At 36.9% G+C, this 17,205-nt stretch overlaps 1 protein-coding gene across 2 annotated transcripts in view; it reads left to right on the forward strand.

Moving 5' to 3' along the window:
* The window catches only part of LOC579914 (cortactin-binding protein 2), an 81,252-nt gene that overhangs the window by 54,729 nt on the left and 9,318 nt on the right, over positions 1–17,205 (forward strand). For both annotated transcript variants that reach the window (XM_030972840.1, XM_011662630.2), the window contains 6 exons: positions 8,295–8,480; positions 9,214–9,313; positions 9,813–9,963; positions 10,496–10,717; positions 15,070–15,187; positions 15,615–15,808. In XM_030972840.1, the coding sequence (XP_030828700.1) occupies positions 8,295–8,480; positions 9,214–9,313; positions 9,813–9,963; positions 10,496–10,717; positions 15,070–15,187; positions 15,615–15,808 (971 nt within the window). The remainder of the gene's footprint in view (positions 1–8,294; positions 8,481–9,213; positions 9,314–9,812; positions 9,964–10,495; positions 10,718–15,069; positions 15,188–15,614; positions 15,809–17,205) is intronic.

Here is a 17,205-nt window from a genome sequence, read left to right on the forward strand (position 1 = left end):
CAGTGTTTGTGCAATCAATACTTTTCCCTTAATTCTAAGGGTGAATGTGATTCCATTGGCAAAGTCACTCTGTTTTTACAGAACATTCCATTATTCATAAGTTTTATCAGTTAATTTAATCTTCATCATGTCATGAGAAAATTTCATGGTGTGAGAAATCCAGAAATAGATAAGCGTTGAGAATCAACATTAAAAGATCGCTAATTATGATAGACATTTCCACATCTACTCATTCATCCTAATGAAGAAGACAGACAAATATACTACGCTAAATTTGCAGATTAGTGTTTTTCTTCGTACCGCCATGACTATTCGTTTGATCCTTGCTCAGCAAAATTAGCTTGTCATCGGGATATTGTTTTTACTATTTCTATTGAGTGTAAGTGAATGGATAAACTTTGTTGATTTGGTTAGGATGTGGTTTCTACTGTTATGGATACACAATCAGAATGAGAGATGTTTTTTTTGTTTGCTGATTTTACTTTATACCTTATAAATAGTATATTTCTCAAATGGGGGCGGGGACCATATCAATTGTTAGGCTTATGCATTGATGGATAATCATTTAACGAGTTTGGGTATTTTTTTGCCCTTTCAAAATATGCAGTAAAGACAATGGAGGTAAACGGCAGTGCATGGGAACATAATTGTCACACTTACTTCTCGTAGAACCCACATCACCCCCATTCTCAAAACTCTTCACTGGCTCCCGGTATGTGACCGAATTATTTTTAAGTTGTTGTTGCTAGTTTTCCATTCCTTGTATGACTCTGCTCCTTCCTACAATATCAAGTTGATTGTTAAGTATAAGCCTACAAGACATCTTCGTTCATCTCAATCCTCCTTATTAGTTGTCCCTAAGACGCGCAGTTCCTGGGGGGATAGAGCATTTTCTCATTCTGGTCCGTCCCTTTAATTCGTCCGTAATTTAACTGCCCTTCATGACTTCAAAGTTGCTCTAAAAACCCATCTCTTTCTAAACAGTGCTATTTAATCATGTCAATGTAGCGTAATAATTTGTGTTGTTTTAGTTTACTTTATTTTAGTTAAGAAAGTTATATTTTTGTAATAGTAATACATGTATGTACAGCGCCATGAGCGTCAGAGCCTGGCGGATACCGGCGCTATATAAATATCCATATTATTATTATTATTATAAGTAGTGATCAATATGGTGCTCCTTATGCTGCTACTTATGCTGCTACTTCTCTCTAGTTTCCTGACATTTTCACTATTTATGGTGAAAGGTAAAGAGTTGGGTTGTAAAGGTCGAGGGCTGACATATTGCTTCATCGGGAACATAACATCTCTGGAGGTAGAAGGGCATTCACTCTGTATTTAAAGTATAGAAGGTAACGCCCTTCTGGCTTCAAGCAGACGATAAGATCTCTCCATCTCGGGATGTTTCATGTCATGAAGATGGCTGTCGTATCTTCCTGTCCAAAGATTCCTTGGCTAGATTCTGTCTACCAGTCTTCCTCTCTCTTGATGCTGAACGTTCAGGAGTGTTAACGCTCAGGTTGTAACAAGGCTCTTGGATTATGGGGAAGAGAGTTGTGAGAGCTTAATACAGATTTTCAAACAGGGGGGGGGGGGGGTTAAACAGTAAAGCGCTGTGATGACTGCCTGATTCAAGCAGTTCAGGGCACTCCTATTGTAACAAGGGACTTGTCCTCAATTATATCGCAGTCAATGCTAATTTGAGATTCAAAAAGATTCAGTGATCCCTGTTTTCATAGTTTCATCATATTCATAGGTTTCCTATGTTTTCGATTTCTTTCAAAGTTTCACCAAATTGACGGCTCCCCCTTAATTTCCCTTTTCTTTCACACAATCTATTACAAGTTAGGTTGGCCCTATACTCATTGGATTTGTAACCAAGTGTCCTGTACATGGCTGTAGTAAGTATTTAATCCATTGGATGAAGCTTTACAACTGTTTGTCCTGTGGTTGCTTCAATAGAAAAAAAATACCCTTGCATTGAGATCATTCCAGCACGATAGTTTGAGTGGTATAATCTTGTGAACCAGAGGATCTTAGATTTGAAGCCTTGCTACACTGTATTCTTATATAGGTCTTACTGTTGTGTGAAGAAGTTACTGCTGGCTCCTCAAACGCAATTACCTCTTTGTAGTGGTATCTAGGGTAAAATTTGAATAATCTGTGTTTAACACCAAAATCACAAGAAGTGATGATCAAATGTAAACACAGTCTACATCTGTAAACAAACTTGAAATGAATCCATGGTTATGGAAAATGTGATTGTTTTGCTCTGCCCCAGTTATTCTAATTAGTCTTTCAGTGAGAGCAGCAACTATCATAATATTAGACATTGCATGTGAAATACATGCATTTTGGCAGAATGATCCAGTTTCAGGATATCCAGCTGGGCAGATGGTCTATACACCATCTCTTTGTCTTGTCTCATCAGTTTTTATTAATATAACTCGGTCTTAGTTACACTCCTCTCTCTGTATATTTTAACTCTAACACTGACTAATGGATGGCATCTCAAAGCACTCAGTGTACAGTGAACAAGGCGCTACATCAATACAAAACTATCATTATTTGTCTGTCTGTCTATCTGTCTGTACATGGACCCTACATGCATGGTCTTTCTCTCTTTCTCTCCACTGCATTCCAGCGCTATTTTGGTTTGGCAGGAATAGATAGCTGACAGTTTGTAATTAGCAAGGCTGCAAGGCTTTAACCATGGCACACATCCTAAAGGAAATTAATGTGGCCTGTCTCAAGGCACCAGAAATTTTGCTAAATTTTGCAATGCTTTTAATGGATTTGTCCTCGACTCTCTGTTTAGTAAGGTCTTTTGAGATGGCAGTGTGATAAAAGATGATTGCTGTATGCATTTCTAGCATTCGTAAAGTAAGTACATACCGTCCAATGGTCAGAATCATATAGCAGCAGCTGAAATCAAAAGTGTATAGTGAATTAATTTTCTTAATCCATAGTGCATGATGTGGTTCTTGGACTTTGAGTTGCACTTCACAAACCTTGCACATGTGTTCACAGGAATGTTGTGTTGATAGTCTAGAGATATCCTACTGAAGACCGCAGCAGTTTTTCTAGAGATCGGCTGTCACCACCACCACCACCATCGTCTTTGTCATCGTCTTCATCGTCATGGCCATTATCATCATCATCATCCTCATCATCATCCTTATCTTTAATATCTATCTCATCATCATCATCAGCATCATCATCAACATCATCATCATCATCATCATCATCATCATCATCATCATCATCATCATCATCATCATCATCATCATCATCATCATCATCATCATCATCATCATCATCATCATCATCATCATCATCATCATCATCATCATCATCATCATCATCATCATCATCATCATCATCATCATCATCATCATCATCATCATCATCATCATCATCATCATCATCAGTCTTAACACAACCCAAGTGGAAAAAATGTTTAACCCTGAAATATTACTCCATTTCCAAAGTATATAGTTGTTAGATCAGAGCAAAATTTCTTGTTGAATACTCTCATTTCTCTTCTGTAACTTTCTTTTTTTATTAAACTCACATTCTTTTTTATTCTTCTATATTTTCTTGGCTGGCTGGCAGTCTGTCTGTCTGCCTTCCCCCTCTCTCTTACATATATATCTTCTTTCCCTTCCTAATTACTTAGATATTAAACTGTACCCATCTATTTTTTGTTGTGATATACATACATGTATACATGTAGTGGAGACAAATATTTTTAGAATATCCCTTTTCTCTTTACAAAGTCTTAAAATTGTATAAAAATCTCTTTTACACATATCTCATAAAAATATGTGAAAACAGTTTTCCTCTTTTCTTTCTTTACATCACTGAATACTATTTGCTCCACCATTTGCCTTTTCTGTCTCCCTCCTGATCCAATATATATCTGTTGGAAACCTTGGAGGAATACTGCTTTAATCTCATGATATGAAGAGTACGGTTACCCTTAGCAGCTAGAGGCTCCCAGCCAACTCAGTTTAACATTCATATCCATATCACAGCCGTAGATTTAGCTTTTGCTTTGATTCGTATGCCATTAAAGATGCACTCTCTAATTCAATAAGAAATAGTATGATTGATAATGAAAGAGATTACCAGTGATACAGGCTTCCTTTCATTTGATTGAGAGGGAGCACAAGGCAAAAGATGCCAGCATGTAAATGTAGATGGCCTTTAAACTGCTATGGGACTGCATAATGAATGAGGTGCATCAAGGTATGGCTTTGAAAGTCAAACGAAGATTGATTTCAGTAACCAAAACCTGAAAGACCAGTGCACTTTGAAATTAATTTTAAAGTCTATTCACTGTTCTAATACAAGCTTACAGTGACTACTGCAGTTTAGTTTTATTCAAGATGCTCAGAGGTCCTCATATTATACTAAAACTATATTATCAATATAGTATAAAGGAGCAATTATGATTGAAATATGAATTATTATTGACTTTAGCCTTTAATATGATATGAATATGATTGCACTGGCATTAAATGTACAGAAATTTTATTATTGCTTTTTATTTATAAAAGATTTAGGACACTTAAGGATGTTTGATGCATTTGTCTTTTTTATTTTTATGGTGAACTTTCTGTAGGCCTTTTTTTAAAATATGGATGTTTTTAACTCACATTAAAGTAGACCGCTATATTGATGATTTTGCAAGGTATATTAGCGAGATACATTAAGCACCATGTTAGTAGCAACTAATTTGTAAGAAAGAAAGTGATTTTGGGAATGTAGAGGCATGGGAACTCATTTTTATAACATATAGGCATTTAATTGTCATCAGAAAGGTCTTTGCTCATTGTTTTTAAGCTGACAGTCAGCATCGTTTGCAGGCTAGGATCAGGTTCAAAAGCCAATAAATCTTTGAGAGGGTAGAAATTGACGTCACTGAGATGTGACACACTGTGCAACAATAGAGGATTAGATTTCAATCTCGCTCCCTGACCCGATGAGAAAGGAAAGAGTCTTTACTTGAGATGATAAAAATAGAACGCTATCAAATGGACAAGTATGGTCTATCAGTAAAGCTTGATGGGGCATCTTCTTCTATCTACATCTCGAGAGTAGTCTCTGAATTGCATCATCAAGTTGTGTCTGCAGAAGCAAGTCATCTTGATAAAAACAATTGAAGCATTCAACTGGGATATTGCAATATTTATCATCTAACCTTTCAAATTGTCAATACATTTCTCTTCATGAGACAGCCTTAGGGCAGTATCGCAGCATCGCAAAATACCCAGTATCTCTCCTTGAGGCCTTATAGATTTATCCTCTTCCCCAATAATACTCTGGATGACATCTCATCATATGTTCTGAGACAAGTTGAGCAGTATTGATCTACTGCTAGCCTTGGAGGCCATGATCGTTAGCTCCCAGCAAATATCAGCCGGTCTCTTGACCTTTAACATTTTTCCTGCGATTCTCTGAGCCCCCAGTTTGATTGCGCATCATTGATGCGAGCCAGCTTGCAATTGTCTAGTGTGGGCGCCCATTTGTGGCATAGCCAGAGAGGCTTGCTTGTAGGAAGTGGGGCAAAGATTTCATATAAATTGAGAGTTTTATATACAAATGTACAGCAAATGCTCATCATGCCTGAGGTTTGGGGGAAATGGGAAAAGGGATTTTTTTATCAAGAATGTGTTTGATAACATCATCTATACTGCCTCAAATTTACAGGATGGAGAAAATCTAGGGTTAGGTGATGAAGTAAGCCCCCTCCCAACCCCCTCCCAACCCCCCAACCCCCACCCCTTCCTCTTCAGCACAGGTGATGCCAAATTCATGATAATAATAATAATGTATCACAGAATAACATGTCTCAGCATTTGTGGAATGACTAATTCTGAGAGTGCAGCTTCTTGTTCCGAGGTGTCGGCATTTCAAAGACTCAAATTTGTCAATGTCAAGGTCTGTCATTACTCTGGAGAGGATATGACATGGCCCATTCATTCCTTGGTGGATTCCATTGTAGCTGCAAGTAATTCCTACTCTTAAATAAACAATTTGATGCAATAGATGTGACATCCAGATTAATTCTTTATTTTAGATATAACTTGTTTAGCTTGCCTCTGTGGTAACATCACATTTACTGCATGTGACGTGTTCATATTTGTAGATGTGTGAGTATTTGTATGTAAAGGAGGTGCTAGCAATGCCTCTTATTCACCCCATGACTCTGCTCCCAATTCCACCTATCTACAGATATTCAATTTATACAATCTAGGTTTGAATGGCCCAATAGTAATCCACATGTGAGGCACTCAAGAAGGCTCCTTGTAGAGGAATCAGAGAAAATACTTTGGCAAATCAATGGGAGAAAAATGCTTCAGAGGGGAAGATAATCAATCAATCTATCAATATGATTATTTGGTTGTTGGTCATTTTATATTGGAAATACCTATATATATGATAAGTGGGACTGCTGTCTGGAGTGCACTCTCCTCCATTTTTACCAGCAGTGTAGCTTTCTAAATGAATGGAAGCGTGCAGAAATATGAAAGGATGGATCGAGAGAGAAATGAATAACATATCAATGAAACTTGGATTGGTGGTAGACCACAATCTTGCCCATATGTTCCCTAGCATATTCTCAGAAGATCATATTTCAAAATGGTAGTATTTGCGGACACTTTCAAAGAATGCTTTACTATTTCATTCAACTCCGTGTGTGTTTGTGAAGTCAATCATAGAGCTTGATGAATGAGTTGCTTTTTATATCTATACTTATTTGTACGTTACAACATCCTGAGAAACTTCAGTGTTACAGGAGAAAAGTAATAGAGTTATAACTTTAGCTACCAATTTTTTTATTTCTACTTGGGAATTGCCGTGGATAGGGGGCTTTTCTTAATATGAATCTGTTGCGAGAGTAGAAAAATCGAAAGAACCCCCCTTCAGTTTTGAAACGAGACTTTTTTTTTTAGAGCTGAGCCTTGTGCCATTCGACTTCTAAATTATTAAATTAACTTCCATCCCTTTTCTGGTCTTCATATATATATATATATATGCCATATGTAATGGTTCTGTCTTAAGAGGATGCATTAATGTCACCTTAGTAGGGCAATAATGCCTGCAGAAATGTTTTTTGTGCTAAACAATTGTATTTTGGAGCAGTTATTCCTTGTACAATCTAACATGCAGGTTGTATAGGACATGCCAAACAAGGCATGTGTGATCAGGTCAATAAAGGTCTCATGCACCATACTATAGTCTGCAGCCCCCTCGCTCTAAACATCCTGCTCCCTCTTCCTCCTCCACCTCCTCGTGGTGTTGAAGTGACTTCCTCCCTCTGCATCTTGACCTGGTCATACAGCTAGGTGCGACTGATGAAAAATAGAATGTTTTTCAGGGTTGCAGGTAGAGCAGAGAAGAAAAAAAGATCTTCTCATGTTTCTCATGCCCTGCCCTTTTCCTCATAGTCTTGAAATGATTTCCTCACCATACATCTTGACCTAGCAACGGAGTGGCGACTTAAAAAACAAGGTGTATGTCACTGTAGCCTAGCTTAAACCATGGACCTATACTAAGAAAACTAGAGCAGAGAATAATCTTGCCATGTTTCCAATTCTCCATGTTCATAGACCTCAAAATATCCATTTGCATTGGTGTTCAAGAGCCATTTTCTACATGTACAATGTAGCCACAAATCCTTTCACTACCACCAAGTTTACAAATGTATATCAAATCTAGATTTTGTTTTCAAGTTTTTAGTTGTGGCTTTTAGTTTTGTCATTTTGATCATTAGAAAACCAGTGATCTATGTATCAGCCTTTACATGTATCAGCCTTTACATGTATCAGCCTTCACTGTTTATGAGCTCGATATGAATTTCAAGTTTTTAGAGAGTAAACCTGTACCCTCTAATATATTTCTCCAGCTCTGTATGTTTTCTGATGAAGCAAGTTCTACAACACCCCCTTCCATGTTTATCTTAGTCTTGAAGTGACCTGCTATAAACATCTTGCATATTAGCTAGGCCCTCTCTTCTAAGAGTTGGGGTTGATCCAAATTCATCACAATTAAACTTCATTTTGATATTAATCACATCCCTGGAGATGTGAGCACATCCCTGGAGATGTGAGATAAGCAATTGTTGCTTTGCCTTTGATTAAAGGACTTGTGATTGGTTGTGATCAGTCATAGCTCAAGACAAGACCTAGAGGTACTTTACCAAGAAAAATATCAGTGCCAATGAAGAGGCACCTGTATCTTTAATCCTATCTTCCTTTCTGTTTGTCCCCCTTCCCCCATTGCAGGCCGTCCCCCCTCTCTAACCCGCCCCACCCTGTGCCCATCGGCCTGGGAATCCCCTCTCCACCAGGCCGCTAGACAAGGGGACACAGCAACGCTCTGTAGGCTGATAGAGGAGCAACATGATAGAACTTCACCAGAGAAAGATGGCTCAACCCTCATTCATGCAGCTGCTTATGGCGGTCAAGTAGGTGAGTGCCTGGAAAGATTGTCAGGTAGCTGGGATAATGAAAGCGAAAGGTGATATCCGCAGCCAGTCAGAAGCAGATAACCAGCTTTGGGGAAAGAATTCATTAAGTGAATATGCCTCCCTCTTCAAATTGGAAGTAGAGATGGACATTTCTAGGGAAACTAATATCGCACAATTTCAACTAAATATAACATTTCTTATCAAAGTTATTATCATTGTTTTTTATAATCTTTTATTTATAGTCATGTATTTTGTACATGTACTTGAGGACAGACTTAAAAATATGTTTTCATCGTGAATGGCTGATTCAGGGCTTAACACTCAAAATGTGTTTGGTACACTCAGACTCTCAAAATATCTGTCCAAACTTCAAAATATATTAAATTTTTACATGAGCCTTGTGCACACTACACCGGCCTCCAATATTTTGCTCTGGCCCCCATAATGCAAAAGTTTGTAATCGATTGCAAATTTGAAACAATGATTCTGATTTGTTAATGGTTAGCCTTTCAAACAATATGTGCCTGCAACAATGATCTTGATTGGCCATTGCCACTTTGCGATTGACTACAAAACCTTTGTGATACAGAGCCATGGACTTTGTGGTAGAAAAATTTGTGTTGAATCTTTGATTAACTTTATATGTAGACGAAGCTTTATAGACTGTGGGAGATGGTGTGTATGACGGGTTCAATACATTTACCAATGTCTCTTTTCTGTATTTCATTTTACAGATAGTATAGATTTATTAGTAACATTAGGAGAAGACCCCGACACAGCTCAGTCAGAAGGACTCACACCCCTCCATGTTGCATCTGGAGAGGGGCATGAAGGGTAAGTTCTTAAACCACCAAACTCCTGTTCCCCAGTATCAAGGACTTAGAAGTGATGTAATGTCCTACCAAGAAATGGATTTGTCAGAAGCTAGTATGATTGTTTCTTTATTGAATATTAAATTCTTTAAATGGTTTTTATAGACTTAAACCTCATTGAGTTTTCTTTGAAGGAGATTTGAATAATCAACCCTACAGCGTTACGTTAAGTTATTTGAAGTAGTTTACCAAGTTTCTCAAGTTTACGACAAGAATAGAGAGAGTTTGATTTTATAATAATTGAGGAACTCTTTGACATAAATCTTTATATCCACTTTTCTCAATGTTTTTTTAAAATATTTTGAGCCCTGCATCTCTTCAACTTGATCAAAAGGGAGGAATTATTTTCACCTACTGGTATGCCCACAGGAATGGAACGGCTCCTGTATGAAACCTACGTGAATTAAATGCTTCAGTAGTCAACGATTTAATGTAATTTCTGTGCTTGTGGTTCTTTGTAGATGTGTGAGGTTTCTGTCGGAGCATGGATGTAATCCCCTGTCCCGTGATTCTCAAGGATGGCAACCCATCCACTGGGCCGCTGCTAGTGGGCACGCCTCATGTGTCAGAACCCTACTGGATAATGGCGCTAAACGTGATTGCATTACTAACGTAAGATTTACAGATTACATTTGTGATCTAGCACGCTCGTACATCTTAAAGATGGTAGTTCAAAACCTAATCTCAATTTCAATGTGTATATTCAACATCAGTTTGATATCTACATGTATATTAGAAATGAGCTTTAAATCATTTTCCTGTCTTCTGAAGATAAAAGATTGAAAGAAGGTTCAATGTGTATAATGATTTAATAACTAGCTGCATGTAAGAGATTTCTTTTGATGGATGCTAGTTTCATGTAGTTTTCTTAAAGTCCTATGGCTGAAAATATTATGTATTCTCTGGCTGGATGGTTTACTTGTAGAATACATAATTTCTATGAATTGTAAGCTTTATGTAGAGCCTCTTTATCTTCATAGGTTCATATTCGAAACAAGTGTGAATTGGTCATGATAGTGCTTATATGTGAAACCATTCAGTTGGTTATACATTCAGAATCTGCCTGCTGGGTGGTGTCAGAGCTTCATTTTAAAAAGGATACTGGTCATCTCTTTAGTCTCACCCATGCTTTTATCTCATGTAGATTGGCTGGACACCCTTTCATGCATCTGCTCGGTATGGTCAGATGGGTAGTTTACATGCATTACTCTATCACACACCCACCCGTGAACAGACTGACCTTCAGATGCTATCACAAATCAACCAAGATGAGACGACTCCTCAACCAGTCTCACCAGACTTACTTAATATGATGGATCATGATGGATGGACTCTGGCTCATATTCTAGCCTCAACCGGACAAAAGGTAGGTCTATCATCCTCTCCTGTTTGTTCCATTATCCATTATTTGTTATTTGCCTGTTCACCTATGGAGGGTTTCACAAACCCATAATAAATACAAGTTCGCTGACAACCCATTGAAACACGTATATTGAATTTAACACACATTTCAATGGGATGTCAGCGAACTTGGAGTTATGACGGTTTCGTGAAACTACTACCTGTTTCTCTGTCTTTTCACATCTGTTGCTATACAGGTGGTGAATCAGCATTTGCTCCGATCTGCAATCAGATAAAGGGTTAGGGTTGCAACTTGGTTGCAGCCTAGTGTTTGGTTCAGGGTTGGAGCTAGGAATTATGTTAGTGTAGGAAATTTCCAGAGAGAAGTATGTATTTCAAAGCCGTACATGTAGCCTTGATTTTCAATTTTACATACATGGCTCCTGTTGAATCATCTTTCGTATGTATTCCAATCCCACGTGCTTGTTGTATTGTATTGTATGCTCCTACCTCCAAGTTCTTTCTTGGTCATAAACCTTATTTGGTCCACTTTCATTTATATCCATCCTTCTCCTTTTCTATTGTATGTCATAATTTCATTTTTTACAAACTTTGCTATATGACATTTGGCTTAAGATTTTGATGCTATGAACTACAAGGATAGCATGTGCATGCACTCCAGACATTATATATCAATTTCTCAGAATCTGTCTTCCTAGAAGAACTCCCCATTTAATTTTTTAAGATCAGATTCTAATGATTTTTCTTTGAAGCGACTCCTTCTAGGTCATTGTGATCCTGGAGTAATCCACTCAATCACCTTATCGCTCTCTCAAACTGCATGCATGCTGTGGAATTCCCTCCAGATTAGTGTTGATCCATAGCTCCTAATCCTGTTATATTAATAGCCAGGTTGTGATCAAACATGATGCGTTAGCAAACCCGTCTTCACCTACTCAATCCAGAGTCACTCTCAATTAAGACTCTTCCTCTAAACCAATCTAACATTTCCTTACAAGTGCCATCTTGTTTCCTCCCCACCGATCAAACACTTGTGAAGATGGGCTAACTGTTAGGAGGATCAAAGCACTGACCACTGGCAAAAATTGTTCCTGTTTACTTGAGTGATGTGAGGAAGATAAGTTTTCAAAAACAATTTTGAGCATCTTTCAGTAAAATCATTGAAAAAAAGTACTTAGAATATAGAGCAATTTAAATCTGGAAAGCTCAAAGAGAGCTCTAAAACACATACAATGAAAACAACAACAACAACCAAACGAACAGACAGAAATTTCTGTGAAGAAATCTAACTTACATAAGTGTCTGATTTAGGCTTTCTGTTCATGATAGTGATTTACTCTGATAAGTGAGAGACAAAAAGCTTTAGTATCTCTGTATTCACTGCTATTCTTCCATTTTGTAGTACCAACCAGCTCATCTAACTTTCAGAAAAGACAAATTCAGTAAGAGCTTGTTGAATGAAAACATGTTTGTTACACAGGGTAGAACAAAATATATTTGTTCTATTTTCCATCGTGGAGCAATTCATCTATGACTAGATGTATTTTCCCCTCCCACTTGGGAATATCCTGAATGTTTATCCATATCAAAGGTTAGAATAGGGTTAATTTTGTACATCTGTAGAAATCTTGAGATAGAGTAATAGTGATAGCTGTCAAAGGTGTCTCAACCCCTGCTCCTGCTATTTTAACAACAGGATGTTATCCTCAACACACATATGCTTTTGATTGTCGGAGGAAAACCTTGCATTATCGTGTGATTAATACAGAGTCTATTTCCTCAAGCCTTTCTGCTTGGTGTCAGTTGGATGTACACTAGGAGCATTTATAAGTATTGTGTGGTGAAGGAGAATATTGTTCAAAGTCACAGAACAATAGGAGAGGGATAATGTGAGAGGAAAGGATGGTATTCCAAGGAGCTACTACTAAGGAAAATTAATCAATCCAACTGAATCAAAACATTCCCCTCAATTTTTTTTGGTATATGATTGAATGCAGTTTCTGTTTCACATCCATCCAGAATATATTCCTTTCATATCTACCTAGATTACTATTATAGCTACTCAGAAGAAGAAAAAAACTCTTATAAAATGAGTCCCATCTTCAACCCCCCCCCAAAAAAAAAAAAAGAAGAAGAAGAAAAAAACAAAACACCAACAAAGAATAATCATGCCTTTTACCCCTCACTAAAAAAAAAATTAATACAAAAAAGCTTTGAGGATTTTTTGATATTTGATGTTTTCATTCATACATCTACTCCTATTTTGTGCTGACAGTTGATGCTCAGTAATCAACTGTTATTGTAGAGAAAATGGCAATGCACAAACATGTTGTGATAAAGCATTCATCAAATTATCGTATTGATTATTATACTGACCAACTGGATTGATTTCCATGGTTCATTAAAGGCATTGTGATGTCATCCCTCTGTCAATCAATTTAGTCAATTAATACGACACTGTCCTAGAAACTATAAATAGCTGTATAAGTGCATTGTAATGGTATTTACCATGTAAATATTATGGGATATAATTATTTTTTTCCTGTCAAGAACAGGCACAGCTACTGTCCAAAAGGCAAAGCAGTAAACCTTAGCTTCTTTTTTTATATATATTTTTTTTTACTATAGCTGATGTCTTTGAAGCACATTCCTCGTTTTTACTCTTGAATATTTGCAACATTTTTATGCATTCTCACACTAGATTTTTTTTCCCTGCTTCTTTTTCAGTCTCTATCCCCTCTTCCGTGCAAACTGCACCATCCTACTTGTTTTCTTTGACATAATGAGATTTGTGGGAATAAGTAGATTATGGAGTGGATTTCCTGTAGCCTCTGCAAGACAGGTGACCACATAATGTACTGCCCTCTGGCAAAGACACTACAACCTGTACGTTTGAGACTGAGTGGCATATTCACCAGTCTTAAGATTCCCCCTAATGTAATCTGTTTTAAAACATCTTGAATAGAACAGCCTTTGAAACAGCTGAGCATCTCACATCTATTTCATTTTGTAGCAAATTATAAATTTTTGTAAGGCAGTCATTTAAGGATGCATGGTGTTAGATAAAACTAATTTACCATGTTTTTGGAATACATTCGTCCATAATATTTTCAATTTTTATATTTTAGCCTCTTTCACTTTCTGACTTATTTGTTAAGAGGGATTGCCTAGAGAATTGTATTTTAAAAATATTTAAAAAAATATTATTAATACATTCATTGATAAGAGCCTTCCAAATTAAATCAAGAAAAAGGGATTTGACTGCTAAAATAAAGTTGGCAAAGATTCTTGAATCAGATGTAGAAGTCACATATAATTCATGTAAATAGATGAAATTATTTTAATTGAATAGTGACCTCTCATGTTCCTCATTTCCTGACATATCAGTAGACATGATCATAAAAACAAAATTGGATTGGCTATCTCATTATATGCTGAGGCATGAATGTACCTATGTCTGTCTGCATATATCATCATGTTACAGAATAACATCTCGTCTGCCTATCACTCCTAGAGCGATTACCCCCCACCCCCCTTCAAATTGCATCTAATCTTAACTGGATTGCTACTACCCCCTTTAGGGATATGGAACATGTTGATACAGACAGACAGAGTAAATGTGATGAAATGAACCTCCTTGTACGTCCCCTGGCCTTAATTTCTTTGCTGATACTCCAAGCGTTACCTCCTGTCACCATTGATTACTGTTGGTTGGGGTATCTTCCTTGGGTATCTAACTTGGGTACACATGAATGCTTCATGGGTCTCAAGAGATAGTGCATTTTATTTGCTCAGAATCAGGTTCAATTCATAATCTGTTATCAATGGAGAGGATGTATAATGAGAAAAAGAGTCCCAGATTTTAGTTGTTTATGGGGTTGAATGGTGATGAAATGACTATTTCTCACACTTGAATTTTTTGTTGGTGTTTGTTTAATTAAACACTGTAAGATGACTTCATGTCATTTTGAGAATGGAAGTGTATGATTATCCCCCCCCCCCCTTAATTTGAAGGTTCAGGCCTCAAGACTTAATTATCACAACATATTAAATTATAGGAATTGAATTTTCTTGAAAATGCAGTGTTTTCACACACAGCAACATGAGTGTATGTGAACACATTCATTTACTGGAGACAAATTCACTTAAAACACTGTTCAAAGGCACTTGAAAAAGGGGGCTAATGGCTTTGTAAATAGGCATATTGTGTATTATATATGGCAAGTCTTAATATCGGTGTGATCAAAATAAGATTCTTGGTGTACAAACATGTAGTTAGAATCGATACAAATAAGACATATCCAAATTAATGCAATTATACCATCTCATCTCCTCTTTGGTTTTGTGTGTTTCCAGGAGATGCTTGTAGCCCTTCATCAGTACGGTAGTGTTCATCTAGCTGTACCTGATAGAAGAGGACGTACTCCTTGTGATGTTGCTTCAGATTCCTGCAAAGAATTCCTCAGCAGCATAAGTAAGTTCTTTGCAGTGATCTATCAGAATATGTACCGGTAATGAATTTCTGAATTCTTGTAATTTTCATGTTTTTATTTTACGATGGTGGCAGGGATTTACACATGTACTTCAAATAACTTAGGCCTATCAGTATAAAGTTTTTCTTAAAAATGACGGAATCTGTTGGCATGCCTGTTTCCCGGTATCAGTTTTAGAATCTGTAGCGTCTTCACAATGCATATCTGTGGAATGCTGTAAGACTTACTAGAATTCAGTCTGTTCAATTTTTAACTCACTGTAATCTTTTGGAATGTTATACATTTCATTTACATGATGGGATATCACCATCCTTTCCATCATTTCCAAATCAAAAGTTATCATTGAGTTCATCTGTTCTATCCTTTCTTAGAGGCCTAATCTTCTTTTCATTAATATTTGAATCGTAGCTGAAGGCAAGACTGTCCGTGTTATAGTGGACGTGAGTCAGAGTTCAGTGCCTTCCAACGACCTTTCACCTCACCTGCTCGGCCAGAAGGATGAAGCTTCTCAGCTTGTAATTGGTCAGCTGTCTGTCCTATCAGGGATGACATGGTCTGCCTTTGACCTAGCCATTGGTTCTGTCTTGGCAAACAGCTGCAAGGTAATGCAGTGCTCTCTCATATTTATTTATCTAAGCATGTTATCTGCCCCTTAAGCCTTATTCAAACATGATGCGATACATGTAAGCAGGGAATAATTTTCCTGGTATCGCATCGCAATTTGCTATGCATTTTTGCATGACTGCTATACAAAATATCTTTTGTGTAGCAGTTTTCTTCCATAGAAATGTACAGAATTTAATTTGAAATATTTATCCATCGGCTGAAATTGCTAATCAAAAAATTTGAGGAAAATTATTCCCTGCATGTAAGCCACATTTACTTGAGCTAAGCACAGCGCACTTCACATTCATTTCTTACTAATATCTACATGATTGTATAATCTGCCCATGCAGGCTCATCCACACATAACATGGTGAGCCATGCCCCCAAAAAGTGAATTTAAGTGTTAGTGTGCTTCACATACATTTTTGATAAATCTGTATGCAGTCAGCTGCTAGCTATTATCACATCAAACTTACTGTTCTGTTGGAAATGAAAAATAAAACTGAAACTGAAACTGAAACATCTCACATGATATGAAAGCCAAGGTCACTTGGGCTAAGCCACAGTGTGCTTCACATTCGTTTCTCGCTAATGTTTGTTTCTACATGATTGTGTAATCTGCCCAAGATGTCCCATTTGTACATGAGGCAATATTAGTTGTAGCAAAAGAAGGCAAAATAAAGAACACTTCACATTTCTTTATTTTACAACACACAGATAACCAAGTATGCATAGGGTCTAGTTATTTCGTCCCCACTTTGAAATATATTTAAAAGTCATTTATTTTTTATTATCTATTAATCAATTTATTCATTTGATGGTTAACCACATAATGTATGGATGAGGCCAAAGTCCATTGGGATCTTGCTTCCTCTGGCTTGCATAACAGTTCATGCTTGTAAAGTAATTTACATGATCATTAAGCAATTACCCCTTGAATCATTACCTAGTTAACCTTGGTGAACATATTCGCTCAAATGAATCATTATTTTGCTATATTGACACATTAACCCATATGGTGCCACCAAGTTAAAATACATTTTAACAAAATTAGAATTAAAGGGATAGTTGAGTTCTGTTGCAGAGGGCGCTACTCAAAATAATTTTTTTATGAGATAATGAAAAATGAGTGTCAAATTTGAAAGAACATAATATTTAAATGACGAAATCATCTTTGTTTGATCAAAATCGGTTCAGAGATGGCTGAAATATAACGATTTCTATTACTTGTGTACCACCACAAATATTATATATTTTGAAAAATTTGAAAAAACTGTTGAAAAAAACCCGAAATAACGCCTTTTACGTCGTATTTCAGCCAATGCCGATGTTGGCTTTTTTGTTGGCATTTTCATGTTGCTTATATTACCCACAATTAGCTGGCTCATGTATT

The sequence above is a fragment of the Strongylocentrotus purpuratus genome, unplaced genomic scaffold, assembly GCF_000002235.5.
Source record: "Strongylocentrotus purpuratus isolate Spur 01 unplaced genomic scaffold, Spur_5.0 spur5_scaffold_6, whole genome shotgun sequence".
NCBI classification, from domain to species: domain Eukaryota; kingdom Metazoa; phylum Echinodermata; class Echinoidea; order Camarodonta; family Strongylocentrotidae; genus Strongylocentrotus; species Strongylocentrotus purpuratus.